At 42.3% G+C, this 19,618-nt stretch overlaps 1 protein-coding gene across 4 annotated transcripts in view; it reads right to left on the bottom strand.

Moving 5' to 3' along the window:
* ARMC9 (armadillo repeat containing 9) overlaps positions 1-19,618 on the bottom strand; it is a 190,278-nt gene that overhangs the window by 116,402 nt on the left and 54,258 nt on the right. For all 4 annotated transcript variants that reach the window (XM_049888433.1, XM_049888435.1, XM_049888434.1 and 1 more), the window contains exon 10: positions 7,329-7,363. In XM_049888433.1, the coding sequence (XP_049744390.1) occupies positions 7,329-7,363 (35 nt within the window). The remainder of the gene's footprint in view (positions 1-7,328; positions 7,364-19,618) is intronic.

Below are 19,618 nucleotides of genomic sequence, written 5' to 3'. Positions count from 1 at the left end.
AGATCAGGGGCCAGGAAACAACCATGAACAGTGGGTGGACGGTTAGACCATCCAGGGAGGAAGAGGAGGGCATGGTCAGGAAGCAGCAAAGGAACATCCCTTTCAGACAGGAGATGTCTGTAGGACAACTTGCAGACCCTCTGCAGAAGGACTACAAGTCAAAGGCCCCAGGGGAAGCTCGGTTTCAATTAACAAGGATCTCTGTTCAGAGAGCTACACAGCATGGACTGACTCAAACTCTTGCCTTAGTTCTGGTAGAAACCCCAGAGTCCTTATTTGTTGAGCAAAAGGAATCTGGTGTGCATGGAAAAACTGATGAAAACGGAATGTCTTGTCCAGTTAGCAGCACTTTATCAATGTTCATGTCCTCATTTTGACACTGTTATACAGCCATATAACAGGTCACCACTGGGGAAAGCTGGGAGACAGACTGACGGAACTCTATGTACTATTTTTGCAACTTCTTTTGAGTCTGTAATTATTTTGAAATTAAAAAAAAAACAAAATGTAATTTAGCCAATACAAAGGTAAAACAAAAACACTGGGATTTACAAAGAGTTTGATGAAAAGACTAATTACGTAGGGTTTTGTTTTTAAGGGTATGCTGGAAATAGAGATAATAGTGGTTATCTCTGGGAGGTTAAATTTTGGGTAATTCAAATGTTCTTCTTCATATGTTACTATAGCAGTCAAATTTTCTAAAATGAGTATTACTTTCACATAAAAAAAAATACGAGCTTTTTTATTTAATGTTAGCTTTTAAAAGGCAAAATGAGATTCTAGAGGGCCCAGAGGAATGGGTCAGAACAGAGGGCAACAAATGAGATCTTAGCAAACACTCCTGGTGAGGGGCAGCTTCTATTTTATACATCACACAGTAAAAACACACACATACACACACACACACACGCAAATTGATTATTTTGACCCTTTTTCCCCTAAGTAAGATACTATTTTGAGTTTAAAAACTAATATACTTTCTTTTAAAATTCCAGTTGTAAATAAATGGCCAGTATTCTTCAAAAGTATCAAGGTTGAGAAAGAGCAGACAGATTAAGGAACTGCTTCAAATGAAAGGAAACTAAGAAGACATGACAACTAAATCAATGTCTGATCCTAGACTGGATGCTGGGCCAGAAAAAGGGCACAATGGAACAATGTAAAATCTGAATCAGGCCTGTAGACTAGATGACAGCATTGTGTCAGTGGTAAGTTTCTGATTTTGGTAACTCTACTAAGCTTATAGAAAATGTTAACACTGGGCAATCTGAGTGAAGGGTATATGGGAACTCTCTGTACTATTTCTGCAACTCTGAAATTATCTCAAAATGAAAAGTTTAACTTTTAAAAATATTTAAACAGGTTCTTGTTCTATTAAAAATTTTTTTTTCTGATACTGGTACAACAACAGATACATGGACCAATGGAACAGAATTGAGAATCCAGACATAAATCCATCCACATATGAGCAGTTGATATTTGACAAAGGCCCCAAAACAGTTAAATGGGGAAAAGACAGTGTTTTTAACAAATGGTGCTGGCATAACTGGATATTCATCTGCAAAAAAATAAAACAAGACCCATACCTCACTCCATGCACAAAAACTAACTCAAAATGGATCAAAGAGCTAAATATAAAATCTAAAACGATAAAGATCATGGAAGAAAAAATAGGGACAACGTTAGGAGCCCTAATACATGGCATAAACAATGTACAAAACATTATAAAGAATGTAGAAGAAAAACCAGATAACTGGGAGCTCCTAAAAATCAAACACGTATGCTTATCCAAAGACTTCACCAAAAGAGTAAAAAGACTACCTACAGACTGGGAAAAAGTTTTTAGCTATGACATTTCTCATCAGTGCCTGATCTCTAAAATCTACATGATACTGCAAAAACTCAACTGCAAAAAGACAAATAACCCAATTAAAAAATGGGCAAAAGATATGAATAGACACTTCACTAAAGAAGACATTCAGGTAGCTAACAGATACATGAGGAAATGTTCACGATCATCAGCCATTAGAGAAATGCAGATCAAAACTAAAATGAGATTTCATCTCACTCCAACAAGGCTCGCATTAATCCAAAAAACACAAAATAATAAATGTTGGAGAGGCTGTGGGGAGACTGGAACACTTACACACTGCTGGTGGGAATGTAAAACGGTACAACCACATTGGAAATCAATTTGGCACTTCCTTAAAGAGCTAGAAATAGAACTACCGTACAATCCAGCAATCCCACTCCTCGGAATATATCCTAGAGAAATAAGAGCCTTTACACGAACAGATATATGCACACCCATGCTTACTGCAGCACTGTTTACAACAGCAAAAAGATGGAAGCAACCAGGGTGCCCATCAACGGATGAATGGATAAATAAATTATGGTATATTCACACAATGGAACACTATGCATCGATAAAGAACAGTGAGGAATCTGTGAAACATTTCAGAACATGGAGGAACCTGGAAGGCATTGTTGTTGTTGTTGTTAGGTGCCGTTGAGCCGGTTCCGACTCATAGCAACCCTATGCACGACAGAACGAAACACTGCCCGGTCCTGCGCCATCCTTACAATTGTTATTCTTGAGCTCATTGTTGAAGCCACTGTGTCAATCCACCTCATTGACGGTCTTCCTCTTTTCTACTGACCCTGTACTTTGCCAAGCATGATGTCCTTCTTCAGGGACTAAACCCTCCTGACAACATGTCCAAAGTATGTAAGACGCAGTCTCAGCATCCTTGCTTCTAAGGAGCATTCTGACTGTACTTCTTCTAAAACAGATTTGTTCATTCTTTTGGCAGTCTGTGGTATTTTCAATATTCTTCACCAGCACCACAATTCAAAGGTGTCAACTCTTCTTCGGTCTTCCTTATTCACTGTCCAGCTTTCACATGCATATGATGTGATTGAAAATACCATGGCTTGGGTCAGACGCACCTTAGTCTTCAGGGTGACATCTTTGTTCTTCAACACCTTAAAGAGGTCCTTTCCAGCAGATTTGCCCAGTGCAATGCATCTTTTCATTTCTTGACTGCTGCTTCCACGGCTGTTGATTGTGGATCCAAGTAAAATGAAATCCTTGACAACTTCAATCTTTTCTCCGTTTAGCAGGATGTTGCTTTTTGGTCCAGTTGTGATGATTTTTGTTTTCTTTATGTTGAGGTGCAATCCATACTGAAGGCTGTGGTCTTTGATCTTCATTAGCAAGTGCTTCAAGTCCTCTTCACTTTCAGCAAGCAAGGTTGTGTCATCCGCATAATGCAGGTCGTTAATGAGTCTTCCTCCAATCCTGATGTCCCATTCTTCTTCATATAGTCCAGCTTCTCAGATTATTTGTTCAGCATACAGATTAAACAGCTATGGTGAAAGAATACAACCCTGATGCACACCTTTCCTGACTTTAAACCAATCAGTATCCCCTTGTTCTGTCCGAACAACTGCCTCTTGATCCATGTAAAGGTTCCTCATGAGCACAATTAAATGTTCTGGAATTCCCATTCTTCACAGTGTTATCCATAGTTTGTTATGATCCACACAGTCAAATGCCTTTGCAGAATCAATAAAACACAGGTAAACAACCTTCTGGTATTCTCTGCTTTCAGCCAGGATCCATCTGACATCAGCAATGATATCCCTGGTTCCACGCCCTCTTCTGAAACCAGCCCGAATTTCTGGCAGTTCCCTGTTGATACACTGCTACAGCCGTTTTTGAATGAGCTTCAGCAGAATTTTGCTTGCGTGTGATATTAATGATATTGTTCTATAATTTCCACATTCGGTTGGATCACCTTACTTGGGAATAAGCATAAATATGGCTCTCTTCCAATCAGTTGGCCAGGAAGCTGTCTTCCATATTTCTTGGCATAGATGAGTGAGCACCTCCAGCGGTGCATCTGTTTGTTGAAATATCTCAATTGATATTCCATCCATTCCTGGAGCCTCGTTTTTCGCCAATGCCTTCAGAGCAGCTTGGACTTCTTCCTTCGGTACCATCGGTTCCTGATCATATGCCACTTCTTGAAATGGTTGAATATCAACTAATTCTTCTTGGTATAATGACTCTGTGTATTCCTTCCATGTTCTTTTGATGCTTCCTGCATCATTTAATATTTTCCCCATGGAATCCTTCACTATTGCAACTCGAGGCTTGAATTTTTTCTTCAGTTCTTCCAGCTTGAGAAACGCCGAGTGTGTTCTTCCCTTTTGGTTTTCCATCTCTAGCTCTTTGCACGTCACTATAATACTTTATTTTGTCTTCTCGAGAGGCCCTTTGAAATCTTCTGTTCAGTTCTTCTACTTCATGAATTCTTCCTTTTGCTTTAGCTGCTTGACGCTCAAGAGCAAGTTTCAGAGTCTCCTCTGACATCCACCTTGGTCTTTCTTTCTTTCCTGTCTTTTCAGTGACCTCTTGCTTTCTTCATGGATGATGTCCTTGATGTCATTCCACAACTCGTCTGGTCTTTGGTCACTAGTGTTCAGTGCTTCAAAACTATTCTTCAGATGGTCTCTAAATTCAGGTGGGATATACTCAAGGTCATATTTTGGCTCTTGTGGACTTGCTCTGATTTTCTTCAGTTTCAGCTTGAACTTGCATATGAGCAATTGATGGTCTGTTCCACAGTCGGCCCCTGGCCTTGTTCTGGCTGACGATATTGAGCTTTTCCATCGTCTCTTTTCACAGATGTAGTCAATCTGATGTCTGTGTGTTCCACCTGGCGACGTCCATGTGTATAGTCGCCATTTATGTTGGTGAAAGAAGGTATCTGCAATGAAGAAGTTGTTGGTCTTGCAAAATTCTATTATTCAATCTCTGGCATTGTTTGTATCACCAAGGCTGTATTTTCCAACTGCTGATCCTTCTTCTTTGTTTCCAACTTTTGCATTTCAATCGCCAGTAATTCTCAATGCATCTTGATTGCATGTTCGATCAATTTCAGACTGCAGCAGCTGATAAAAATCTTCTATTTCTTCATCTTTGGCCCTAGTGGTTGGTGCATAAATTTGAATAACAGTCGTATTAACTGGTCTTCCTTGTAATCGTATGGATATTATCCTATCACTGACAGCGTTGTACTTCAGGATAGATCTTGAAACGTTCTTTTTGACGATGAATGCAACACCATTCCTCTTCGAGTTGTCATTCCAGCATAGTAGACTATATGATTGTCTGATTCAAAATGGTCAATACCAGTCCATTTCAGCTCACTAATGCCTAGGATATCGATGTTTATGCATTCCATTGCATTTTTGACGACTTCCAATTTTCCTAGATTCATAGTTTGTACATTCCAGGTTCCGACTATTAATGGATGTTTGCAGCTGTTTCTCATTTTGAGTTGTGCCACATCAGCAAATGAAGCTCCCGAAAGCTTTACTCATTAGAGTCATTAAGGTCGACTCTACTTTGAGGAGGCAGCTCTTCCCCAGTCATCTTTTGAGTGCCTTCCAACCTGGGGGGCTCATCTTCCAGCACTATATCAGACAATGTCCCGCTGCTATTCATAAGGTTTTCACTAGCTAATGCTTTTCAGAAGTAGACTGCCGGGTCCTTCTTCCTAGTCTGGAAGCTCAGCTGAAACCTGTCCTCCCTGGGTGACCCTGCTGGTATCTGAATATCGGTGGCATAGGTAGCAGCATCACAGCAACACACAAGCCCCCACAGTACGACAAACCGACAGACACATGGGGGTGGAAGGCATTATGCTGAGTGAAATTAGTCATTTGCAAAAGGACAAATATTGTATAAGACCAGTATTATAAGAACTTGAGAAATAGTTTAAAGTGAGAAGAAAACATTCTTTTGTGGTTACGAGACGGGGGAGGGAGGCAGGGTGGGGGGCATTCACTAATTAGATAGTAGATAAGAACTACTTTAGGTGAAGGGAAAGGCAACACACAATACAGGGGAGGTCAGCACAACTGGACTAAACCAAAAGCAAAGAAGTTTCCAGAATAAACTGAATGCTTCGAAGGCCAACGTAGCAGGGGCAGGGATCTGGGGACCATGGTTTCAGGGGACATCTAAGTCAATTAAAAAACTGGCATAATAAAATCTATTAAGAAAACATTCTGCATCCCACTTTGAAGAATGGCATCTGGGGTCTTAAACACTAGCAAGCAGCCATGTAAGATGCATCAATTGGTCTCAACCCACCTGGATCAAAGGAGAATGAAGAACACCAAGGACACAAGATAATTACAAGCCCAAGAGACAGAAAGGGCCACATGAATCAGAGACTACATCATCCTGAGACCAGAAGAACTAGATGGTGCCCAGCTACAACCGATGACTGCCCTGACAGGGAACACAACAGAGAACCCCTGAGGGAGCAGGAAAGCAGTGGGATGCAGACCACAAATTCTCACAAGACCAGACTTAATGGTCTGACTGAGAGTAGAAGGACCCCGGTGGTCATGGCCCCCAGACCTTTTGTTGGCCCAGGACAGGAACCATTCTCGAAGCCAACTCTTCAGACATGGATTGGACTGGACAATGGGTTGGAGAGGGATGGTGGTGAGGAGTGAGCTTCTTGGATCAGGTGGACACTTGAGACTTTGTTGGCATCTCCTGCCTGAACGGGAGATGAGAGGGTGGAGGGGGTTAGAAGCTGGCGAAATGGACATGAAAAGAGTGTGGAGGGAGATAGCGGGCTGTCTCATTAGGGGGCGAGTAATTGGGAGTGGGTGTGTACCAAGGTGTATATGGGTTTTTGTGTGAGAGACTGACTTGATTTGTAAACTTGCACTTTAAGGAGAATAAATATTATTAAAAAAAAATTTTTTTTCAATTACAAAGCTAAATTGATAATGTTCTGTAGCTGGGTATCTGCTTTAGAGGAAAGAAAAAACATCATATGAGCCACATTTACTTGCCAATAGTGGCAATATTATCAACTAAGTTGCTTAGCTACCCTGCATGTCCGCGGGCCAGGCACTCTCCCACTGTCTTAGAAGACTGCATCATACCTTCTCCTGTGTCCTCTGAGCTTCCTCCTCCAACTACCCCCCCTTTAGTCTCTGCAGGTGACCTTACCTCTTATACCACTGAGAATAACATTAGCAAATGTAACAATTGGCAATTCTAACCCTAAGGTAAGGAGCCCTGATAGCACACTGGTTAAGCACTTTGCTGCTAACTGAAAAAGGCTGGTGGTTCAAACCTACCCAGTACATCCACGGGTGAAAGACCTGGCGGTCCACTCCCATAAAGATTACAGCCTAGAAAACCCTAGGAAATTCTACTCTGTCACATGGGGTCACTATGTCGAAAGTCGACTGGTTGGCACCTACCAACAACAACAAGAGCAATTACTTACGCAGGCACCAAGGAGGCTCTTAACATGGTTGAAGCCTGGGGAGAGGGGAGGGAAGAGAAGAAAACAGACCCCGTTACACACTGATGGCAATGCGTTAATCCTACATCATTGCAACAGCACTTCATCAACAGATTTGAAAAAGTTTTTATCCATCAGGATTGTCTTATCACAATCATGTACAATATAAAAATCACCCCAAACCAAAATGAAGCAATATACTGTTGATGCATTTCACATGCCTCCCACGCTTGACCGGTCGATACGCCACTCCTAATAATAGGCCTCTGTAAAAAAACACCCAGTGGATTCTCCCTAACCTAACCCCCAGAGGCGCTTAAAGCTGCCTAATTAAAGACCCTATAAGAAATGAAAGCAATGTCAATCATTTTATTATCTTTTTTTATCTTTATTAAGATTTTTTATCTAAGAATAAAAAGAACACATACATGCACTTTGTACCAAGTGAAACACTATAAAGTGCTCAAAGAAAAAATCAACAATTTCCCTCCCACCCAGCTTCCCTTTAATCCCATCCCCAGGCCAAATCGTTCCCTTCTCTATGGATGTCCATCCCATTGTCCCACTTACTGCCTTGTGTTTACCGCTACAGGCAGCGCTGTATTAAAAACACACTAAACGGGACCTAACTATGTTAACCAAATGCAGTTTGGTGCTTGTTTGGACCAACTCAAATAAACCAACTGCAAAAAGATAATAATGAGAAAATTGAATACGTACCAGATGATACCGAGGAATTAGTACTAATTGTTTTTGGAATTGTGGCTATGTTTCTTTTGTTTTTTAAAGCCTTTATCTATTACAGATATATACTGAAGTATGTAGAGGAGAAATGATAAAATGTCTGCAACTGGCTTTAAAGAACTCCACGAGAAAACCCTAAGTAGACAAGAGAGGTAAGCCAAGATTGGCCAAATGCTGTTCATTGTTGAGGCTGGTTGGTGGACACATGGGACTTATTTTATGATTCTACTTTAGGGTATTTGAAAATTCCTAAAACAAAAAAGCCTGTTCCTGGTACTTCCAGCTCTGTGGGCTAGACTCCCAAAGGTAGGTTAGCTGGATAAAAGGATATGTGATTTTTAATTCTGATAATACTGCCAGGTTCCCAACAGTGAATGAGAGCAGCTGTTTTCTTGTCTTCTCATCAGCACTGGATATTATCCCTCTGTCTCGGTCATCTAGTGCTGCTATAACAGAAATACCACAAGTAGACGGCTTTAACAAAGAGAAGTTTATTTTTTTCATAATCCAGGAGGCTAGAAGTCCGAATTCAGGGTGCCAGCTCCAGGAGAAGGCTTTCTCTCTGTCGGCTCTGGAGGAAGGTCCTTGTGATGCATCAGTCTTCCCTTGGTCTGGGAGCATCTCAGCGCAGGAACCTCAGGCCTAAAGGATGCACTCTGCTCCTGGCACTGCTTTGTTGGTGGTATGAGGTCCCCATGTCTCTCTGTTCGCTTCTCTCTTTTATATCTCAAAAGAGGTTGGCTTAAGATATTATCTAATCTTATAGATCTCATCAATATAATTGCCACTAATCCATTTCATTACATTACAGTGATAGGATTTACAACACATAGGGAAATCACATCAGATGGTAAAATGGTAAACAATCATACAGTCCTGGGAACCATGACCTAGCCAAGTTGACAGATATTTCTGGGGGACACAACTCAATCCATGACACCTTCTTAAATTTCTGTCAGTTCAGTGGGTTAAAAAGCTGTCTATAGCAGAACCAAGATGGTGGATTAATCACAAGCACCATAACATACCCCTGCACCAAAGACCCCAAAAACAAGTGAAACAGAAGCAGATAACAATCTGGGAACCCTGAACATCAAAAAAGAAGGTCTAAGAACTAAACCAACGCTGACAGAAAGGAAAAAGTGAATGAACACAGCAAATGAGGAATAACACAGAATACAGGAACTCAGCCAGCCATCTCAGCCTGACGCGGCCATCTTAGGACAAAGCCAGCACAGGCCCCAGGTGAAGAAAACAGGAAGGCAACTTCACAACTTCCCCAAAAGGGACAGAGAAACACTACAGACACAAACAGAGAGAAGCAGAAGCAGGGAGGGAGCCAGGATCCAGAACCAGAGATACTCAGGAGCAGCGGCGCCTGAGCTCAAGGGTAAGTGGCACGCATGAGGCACTGGACCCACAGAGCATCAACACAAGGTCTCCCACCCAGTTGGTCTCCGGTGGCCCCACCTCCTCGTATTCAAGTGGGGACAGGCCCCGCTCGCAGGCTGCAGCAGACATGAGATGCCCCAGCACCCATGTATCGTAGCCAGAGGGACACAATTCTTCTCATCCCATGGCACAGGATCCCATACCTTGACCACCTCGCCTGACTAGCGGATTACAAGAAGACCTCTCCTCTTCCTCCCACCCCACCCAACCCCATCCACTACCCCCCCTTGCACACCTGATGAGCAGGACTAGGCATGCCCCCATTTGCATGCCTATCCGCAACCTATACCCCTACCAAGGGCTCAGTGGAGGACAGTGGAGGCAGGGCAGCAAGAGAGCCCACCCATCGCTCCCTCCTACTTCCCTTGTCCCAGCAAGGGGCGGAGGAGACGTGATTGCACATGCACCCCCCTGCTGCCCCTTCCTCCCTGCCCCCACCTGGCATGAAGAGGAGGCAGCGCCACTGCACGTGCATCTACCCACCACACCTTCCTCCTACCCTTTGCCTAGTAAGAAGTGGAGGTGCTGCAACTGTGCATGCATACCCTCCGCTGCTCCTTCCTCCCTCTCCGTGCTCAGCATGAGGCAGAAGTGGTGTGGCTGCATGCAATTCCCCTGAGGCCCTTTTCTTTCTCCCCTCTGCCCAGCTCGAGGTAGAAGCAGCACAAGTGTGCACACGATAGGTGGATACGGCACGAATATGCACACATCTGCCTGCTGTTCCTTCCTTGCTCCCCCTACCAAGGAAGAGGCAGAGGTAGTGTGACCCACCATCCCCCCACCACCCACAGCTTCCCCCCAACCAACAAGAGGTGATGACCACACCCCCACTTGACCATCATACCCCCCACACTGGCTGCTCTACCTGCACGGAGAGCACCATTCTCCACTCCTGCACCATTGAACTGAAGACAGATGGAGACCAGAACCTAACCAGCCCATCCTTAGCCACCCTCCAAGACTAGTAAACAGAGACCCAAAGTCCCACACCTACCCGCTGACCCACTTTCCTGGAGACAGATAGACAGCATTCCAGTATGGCCAGTCCAGTGACCAGAGCAGCGTTCCAGCCATGCCTGCCAGGATTCATCAAAACAAAACAAAAATAGGACCCAGCAAACAATTATATGATTAAAAAGTAGATACAAGAAACTCTTAATGTCCTGGAAACAAGAGACAACAGAAAACCACCTAAAGAATCAGGGCAAAATGGCCCCAGCAAGTGACCAAAATAAAAAACTAGAAAACCTCCCTAAGGAAGAAAAGGTGATAGAGCTACCTGATAAGGAATTCAAAGGACTTACACATAGGGTCCTGAAATGAATCAAGGAAAACACAGACAAAACTAAGGAAAGATTAAACAAAATGCCAGAAGAATTCAGGAAAACAATACAAGAACAAAATGACAAAGAAAATTGAAAACCATACAAAAACAGCAACTAGAAATCCAGAAGCTTAACAATAAAATTTCAGAAGCAGACAACGGAAAGTCATAGGAGTAGAACCGAAACAATGGAAGACAGAATCAGTGGAATAGAAGACAAATTCCTTGACACTAATCTGTTTGAGGAACAATTTAAAAAAAAAATGAAGAAAGCCTAAGAGTTATATGGGTCACTATTAAGATAAATACCTTACGTGTAATTGGAATCCTAGAAGGGGAGGAGCCAAGAAAAAGCACAGAGAGAATTGTTGAAGATTTGTTGACAGAAAGCTTCCCTAATATGAAAGATGGAAGATAACCATCCAAGAAGCACAATGAACCTTATACAGGATAGATTCACAAAGAAGAACACCGAGACGTATCATAATCAAACTTTCTAAAACCAAAGATGAAGAAAGAACCCTGAAAGCAGCTCGGGGAAGATGAGAGATCACCTACAAAGGGGCATCAATAAGGCTAGGCTCTGATTACTCGGCAGAAACCATGCAGACAAGAAGGCAATGGGATGACATATATAAGGCCTTGAAAGAAAAAAACTGCCAACTAAGAATTATATATCCAGCAAAATTATCCCTCAAATACAAAGGTAAAATTGACAAGAGAAAAACAGAAGATGGAAATAACCCAAATAAAGAATGAGATGGGTGACATTACAACAGAACCAACTGATACAAAAGGATCATAACACAATACTACAAGAAACTGTACTCCAATAAATTTGAAAACCTAGAGGAAACAGACAGATTTCTAGAAACACACTACCTACCTAAACTAACACAAACTGAGGTTGAAAACTTAAACAGACCCATAACAAAAGAAGAAATTAGAGGAGTCAGTAAAAAAACTCCCAACCAAAAAAAAGCCCCAGCCCAGACAGTGTCACTGGAGAATTCTACCACGCATTCAGTGAAGAGTTGACACCAATTCTACTCAAACTATTCCAAAACATAGAGAAGGACGGAATACTCTCAGATTCATTCTACAGAGCCAGCATAACCCTGATACCAAAGCCAGGCAAAGATATCACTAAAAAAGAAAACTACAGAACAATATCCCTCACGAATATAAATGCAAACATTCTCAACAAAATCCTAACCAGCAGAATTAAACAGCATATTAAAAAAGTAATACATTACAACCAAGTGAGATTCATACCAGGCCTGCAAGGATGGCTCAACATTAGAAAATCAATCAGTATAATGTACCACATAAATAAATTAAAGGAAAAGAATTACATGATCATCTCATTGATGAAGGAACGTCATTTGATAAAGTCCAACACCCATTTCTGATAAAAAAAAAAACTCTCAGCAAAACGAAAGGAAAATTCCTCAGCATAATAAAGGGCATTTATACAAAATCAACAGCCAACATTATCCTCAATGGAGAGAGTCTGAAAGCACTCCCCTTGAGAACAGGAACCAGATGAGGATGCCCCTTATCACTTTTATTTTACATTGTATTGGACTAGCTAGAGCAATAAGGCAAGAAAAGGAAATAAAGCACATATAAATTGGTAAGGAAGAAGTAAAACTATCCCTATTCACAGATGATATGACCCTACACACAGAAAATCCCAAAGATTCACAAGAAAACTACTGAAACTAATAGAAGGATTCAGCAAAGTGGCAGGATACAAGATCAACATACAAAAATCAGTTGGGTTCTTTACATCAAAAAAGAGAACTCTGAAAAGGAAAATAATACCATTTACAATAGCCTCCCAAAAGATCAAATACTTAGCAATAAATCTAACCAGGGACATAAAAGATTTATACAAAGAAAACTACAAATCACTACTGCAAGAAACTAAAGAGGCCTACAAACATGGAAAAACATACCATGCTCTTGGATAGGAAAATTTAACATTATGAAAATGTTAATACTACCCAAAGTGACATTTAGATATAATACAATCTTGATCCAAATCCCAGCAGCATTCTTCAACAAGATGGAAAAACTAATCATTAACTTTATATGGAAGGGAAAGACGCCCTGAATAAGCAAAATATTATTGAAGAAAAAAGTAGGAGGTCTCACAATACCCGATCTCAGAACCTAGTATACATACAGCCACTGTAGTCAAAACTGGTTGGTACTAGTACAACCACAGACACAGACCAATGGAACAGAGCTGAGAATCCAGATGTAAATCCATCTACCTACGGACAGCTTGATCTTTGACAAAGGTCCAAAGTTCACTAAACGGGGAAGAGACAGTCTCTTCAACAAATGATGCTTTCAAAACTGGTTATCTATCTGTAGAAATATGAAACAGGACCCATAATTCACACCATACACAAAAACTAACTCAAATGCAACAAATACCTAAATATAAAACCTAAAACTAAAAAGATCATGGAGGGAAAAAATAGGAACAATGCTAGGGGCCTTAAAATATGGCATAAATAGAATACCAAACATAACCAAAAATGCACACACGGCAAAAGATAAACCATATAAACGGGACTTCCTAAAAATTTAAGACTTATGTTCAACAAAAGACTTCTCCAAAAGAGTAAAAAGAGAGTCTACAGATTGAGAAAATATTTTTAGCTATGACATATCCAACAAAGGTCTAATCTCTAAAACTTATAGAAAATTTCAACACCTCAACAATAAAAAAAAAAAAATCCAATTAAAAAATGGGCAAAGGGTATGAACAGACACTTCACCAAAGAAGTCATTCAGGCAGCTAACGAACATAGGAAGAAATGCTCGTGATCACTAGCCATTAGAGAAATGCAAATCAAAACTATGATGAAATACCATCTCACCCCAACATTACTGGCACTAATCAAAAAAAACAGAAAATAACAAATGTTGGCGAGGTTGTGGGGAGATTGGAACTCTTATACACTGCTGGTGGGAATGTAAAATGGTACAACCACTATGGAAAACGGAATGGCACTTCCTTAAAAAGCTAGAAATAGAAACACCATATGATCCAGCAATCCTACTCCTAGATACATATCCTAAAGAAATAAGAGCCACGACATGAATAGATACATGCACACCCATGTTCACTGCAGCATTATTCATATTACCAAAAAGATGGAAACAACCTAAGTGCCCATCAACAGATGAATGGATTAACAAACTGTGGTACATACACACAATGGAATACAACGCAATGATAAAAAATAATGATGAATCTGAGAAACACCTCACAACATGAATGAATTTAGAGGATGTTATGTTGAGTGAAATAAGTCAATTATAAAAGACAGAAAAATGCGATGTGCCTCAGCTGTTCAAGGGGAGAAGGCCAGGCTTCTGGGTCTGGAGCTCAGGGGAAAGGCTGAAAAGAGTCACCCCCCGCTAATCTCGATTTTAGCAACTAGCTGAGATAACGAACGTGTTAAATCCTCACATTACGAGGTTCAGTACAGAGCTGCCTTGAAACCCAGTGGATCCGTGTGAAAAGGGCAGGTGCTTTGCCAAGACTTAAGAAAATCATGTAAGGGAGAACCCAAGGGCCAAAGACTTCAAGCCAGAGGTATACTCCACAGACAGGGCACTCCCGGAAGAATCCTCCTCAGCAGCACAATACCACAGCAACATCCCCCAAACAACTGCACAGACAATCCCAGAAAAGAGTGACCACCCCCTGCCCCTCAGGTTTTTATTGCTAACAATGGTTGGGAATATATTTAAATGTAAACTTCCCCATAGACTGTATCCACAAACCCCAGGGGCTGCTAGGTGGGACCTAGTCTAGAGAGTCAGCCCCTCCTGCCACCCACTCCTGCCCTCAGGATGAACATGCTGCATGGGGGGGCAGGGGCCATGTCCCCTTTCACTCATAGCATACCTTTTACAGGGTGTCTCGGCAGCCACATTTGCCCACTGAGAACAGGGGGCTAAGGAGAGAAAGATGGACCAAAGTGCTTCCAAACACCATTGTACAAAAAGGTATGCTGCTTCATTAGAAACAGCGGGAATTGCAAAGTCCAATAGAGGAATGTTTAAATGTACCATAAGGTTCTCAAATAAAGATGCTAAAAGGTAAGGGAAATATATTCTAAAAGGACATGAAGACTCTCAAAAATGTACTGTTACGTTAAAAAGATACTGGGGAAGCCAGCACAATTTGTACAAGGCAAGGTCATGGAAGGTCCATAGATACATCCAAACTCCCTCATGGACTGAACTGCTGGGCTGAGGACTATGGGGAGACCATGGTCTCAGGGAACCATCTAGCTCAACTGGCATAACATAGTTTATAAGGAAAATGTTCTACATTCTATTTTGGTGAGTAGCGTCTGAGGTCTTAAAAGCCTGTGAGCAGCCATCTAGGATCCTCTACTGGTCTCACCCCTTCCGGAGCAAGGAAGAATGAAGAAAACTAAAGATAAAAGAGAAAGATTAGTCCAAAGAACTAATGGACCACGTCTACCACAGCCTCCACCAGACTGAGTCTAGTACAACTAGATGGTGTCCGGCTACCACCATTGACTGCTCTGACAGGAATCACAATAGAGGGTCCCAGACAGAGCTGGAGAAAAATGTAGAACAAAATTCTAACTTAAAAAGACCAGACTTGCTGGCCTGACAGAAACTGGAGAAACCCTGAGAGTATGGCCCCCAGACACCTTATTAGCTCAGTAATGAAGTCACTCCTGATGTTCACCCTTCAGCCAAAGATTGGACAGACCTGTAGAACAAAATGAGAATAAAGGGGTGCACCACCCCTGGGGCAAGGACTAGAAGGCAGGAGGGGACAGGTAAGCTGGTAATACAGAACCCAAGGTTGAGAAAGGAGAGTGTTGACATGTTGTGGGGTTGTTAACCAATGTCATAAAACGGTATGTGTACTAACTGTTCAGTGAGAAACTAGTTTGCTCTGTAAACCTTCATTTAAAGTACAATAAAAAATAGGTGCACAACAATACGAATAATAGAGCCTTAAAAAAAAAAAAAAAACTGCTGTAGAGACGATTCCGACTCATAACAACCCTATAGGACAGAGTAGAACTGCCCCTAGGGTTTCCAAGGAATGGCTGGTGGATTCAAACCACTGACCTTTTGGTTAGCAGCTGAACACGTAACCACCAAGCCACAAGGGCCCCAACAGAACTTTAATTATATATATTTTTAAAAGGTCTGGAAGGATGCACATGAAACATAACAGGGTTTCTATGGAGAGGAGGATGAGATGGGGTCTGAGGGAGGGAAAGCGCTCCTCTTTTTTTTTTTTTTTCACCATTTACTGCTGAGTTGTTAGTTTTCTGGAGCCCTGGTGGCACACTGGTTAAGCGTTTAGCTGCTAACCAAAAGGTCTACAGTTTGAATCCAGCAGCCACTCCTTGGAAACCCTATGAGGCAGTTCTGTTCTGTCCTACACAGTCACTATGAGTTAGAATCAACTCGAAGGCAACAGGTTTTTTTGTTTTTTTTTGGTTAGTTTTCTGGCTAACACATACTGGTGTTATTACTGGTGCAATCTTAGAAAACAAACTCTACCCCCTGTATCTCAGGAGAAATTTCTTTTCTTATCACTGGGTTACTGATTAAATAAAATCAGATTTCTCACATCCCAGCAAATAGCGGGAAGCGTTGATTTGGTAAGGACCACATAGTGACAGGCCTAGGGCTAGGGAGGTGACATGAAGGTCACACTGGGAGAAGCCACTGGGAAGTCTCCTCTCTGTCTCAAAAAACTTAGTCCAGGCATTATAAACCCTTTGGGGAGAGCCTGAGTTTGAGTGTCAGATCTGATAACATGAGCAGGTTTTTGGACACAGTTGCCTGGGCGTGAACTAGGTGAGGGCAGAACAGACTCCTTCTCCATCCTGGTGCTTCCTCCATGCCACCTCCTCCAGAGTGAGCCTTACTCTCCCCCCAGAGGGCAAGACTTCGGGACTGTGAGCTCAGGAGCACAGGCGCCCGTGCCCTTCCTGTTGGCAGTGAGCCTGCCCCCAGGGGACACGGCCAGTTCTGTTTCTCCTCTCCCTTTTTGATGCCCCTGCACTGGTGGGAGCAGTGGGAGGGGAGAGGAGGCTGGCAGAGCTGTCGAGGACTAGGCGGGTACATTTGCTTAATTCCGGGGTCAAATGAGGAAACGCACCTGCCTACAAATGAAAGCCATACTCTCCAGTAGAAGCTTTATCGGTATTGAGGGTGATCATTTCAGTTCCTTTTCCTTCCTTCTTTTGTCCCATTTTTCATGTGGTCCAGAACACAGGGGAAAGGAGGGTGCTCCTTACTGAGCCCCCTTGAACTTCCAACAGTGAATGAGGCTGCAGAGGCCAAATTCTTGTTAATGGCCCAATTTAAAAGTCAGTATTAAATGCACTACACTTTAGAGACACAGTACTAGCAGTTTTCTGATGGGCCCAGCTGGGCTCCTTCAGTGTCAATTACTGAGACTCGCTCACCAGAGCACAGCAGGAGGAGCTGACCAAGGACCACTCTAAAACGGCTGTTCTCTGTCCCTCTATTGTCCTCAAAATCGGTGGCTTTCTATGTGGACCTAGAGTACAAATTATCCCCTTTCAAAATACAAAATAAAACAACCTTCTTCTCATTCCAAATCCTAAAATCCTATCAATCCACCCACTAGATAGTGATCTAAACTAGATCTTAATTTCCTTCTTGGTAGGTTATAAATCTGAGCTCCTGAGACCATACCATACATCCTATTGGACTACAGTAGTCTTCTAAACTTTTGTAATGACCCCTCACTACTTACCACCTTCTAGAGAAATCTTCTAGGAACAAGATCGTTTGCAGGTTTTATTGCCTGTCCCTAGGCCAACCACGCAGTAAGAAGAAAATGGCTGTGAGCTAAGCTAAAGAGAGCTCACTCGTCCTCCCTCCCTGGTTTCCAAGGTGTAGACAGAATCTACCTTAGCTTGGTAGAACCAGTCTCTAGACAGATGAGGTCAATAACTTCTAATGGAACATAATATCAGATGGGTGTGTCCTGTCCCCTTTTAAACTGTCCCTTAATAACTTGATATCGATTTTAAATATGCTGGATGCATCATTCCACCTATATAAAATGGAAAGTAAAAATTCTTATATATACTAGATACGATGGGATTTTATAACACAAGCCTGGAAAACGCTGAGTGTTTGCTGACTTAATGGCTAACTGGGAAGAGGGAGGAAAGGGTGGTGCTATTAGACATACACGCTGCTTTGCAAATTACTGCTAAAAAGGCACCATTTTTTTGGTTACCACACTCGGCCCACAACTGACTTACAGCTAAACATACATGGTGTACTTAGGAAGTCAGCTCAGCCGGTCCTCGGCCATCCTGGGAGGCTGGCGAGGAAGTCATTTTTCTGAACCTCGAATTTCCTGTGTGTGCTTTACTGAATTTTTTTTTTTAATAACTTTTATTAAGCTTCAAGTGAACGTTTACAAATCCAATCAGTCTGTCACATATAAGTTTACATACATCTCACTCCCTACTCCCACTTGCTCTCCCCCTCTTGAGTCAGCCCTTTCAGTCTCTCCTTTCTTGACAATTTTGCCGGCTTCCCTCTCTCTCTATCCTCCCATCCCCCCTCCAGACAAGAGTTGCCAACACAATCTCAAGTGTCCACCTGATATAATTAGCTCACTCTTCATCAGCGTCTCTCTCCCACCCGCTGACCAGTCCGTTTCATTTCTGATGAGTTGCCTTCAGGGATGGTTCCTGTCCTGTGTCAACAGAAGGTCTGGGGAGCATGGCCGCCGGGATTTCTCCAGTCTCTTTACTGATATTTTTTAAATGGCCAATTCTCAGATCTTTCATGCTAAAATCATGCAGCTGTATTCTACAGCACAGACTCCCCCGCGTCTTTACCTGTCCAGCCAATGTGTGGAGCAGCCAACGTGACCGTCAGCTCTGCAAGACGGCTGTGTGTGTCCTGTGAGGATGCGGTCGGGCACACTGCTTCACCTCATTGCTACCTCCTTTCCATGAAGATCCCTAAGAAACTCTTCTCAGGTCTTTGTACCAGGAAGAACTGTGGGCATCAGACCTCCCAGCCTTTTAAAAAATGTACTTAAACTTGTTTTTAAATAATAAAAATAGTACACCTATTTGGGAAAAGGTTTGAAGGGTACAGATAGAACTTCAGTGGCCTTGAAAATAGGTCGATTTCTGAGGATGTATGGTGGCTTCGCGGTGGCTCATTTTACTGTCAGGCTTCATAGCTTTCATGTGCAGTACACAGATTGCTTTGTATGCAGTGAATACTGTCGTCGTTGTTGGTAGGTGCTGTTGAGTTGGTTCCGACTAACAGTGACCCTATGAACGAAACACTGCCCGGTTCTGCACCATCCTCACAATCGTTGCTATGTTTGAGCCTACTGTTGTAGCCACTGTGTCTTCCTCTCTTCCACTGACCTTAAATAATACTACATAAGAATTATGGAGCCACCCTCTCTTGCTTTAGACGGACTGTGAATCATGTAGCTGCTCATGTTGCCCTTTTTGCACGGGCTGCCAGAAGGCTCAGCGCCAAATCTGTGGTTCACCTCTCCAGGTGTACAGCGACTTATGACATGCATTTTTCGTGCTAGCATAAGCCCTAGCTTTATTTTTTTTTTACCCTTATTTTCCTTTAACCATTATCTCTTTTATTTTCTATTTTCTCATTTCTCATAATAAGTTGCTTCAAACTTAGTTGAGAA

This window comes from Elephas maximus, chromosome 6 (assembly GCF_024166365.1).
Source record: "Elephas maximus indicus isolate mEleMax1 chromosome 6, mEleMax1 primary haplotype, whole genome shotgun sequence".
NCBI classification, from domain to species: Eukaryota; Metazoa; Chordata; class Mammalia; order Proboscidea; family Elephantidae; genus Elephas; species Elephas maximus.
This window is presented reverse-complemented; position numbering and strand designations above follow the sequence as displayed.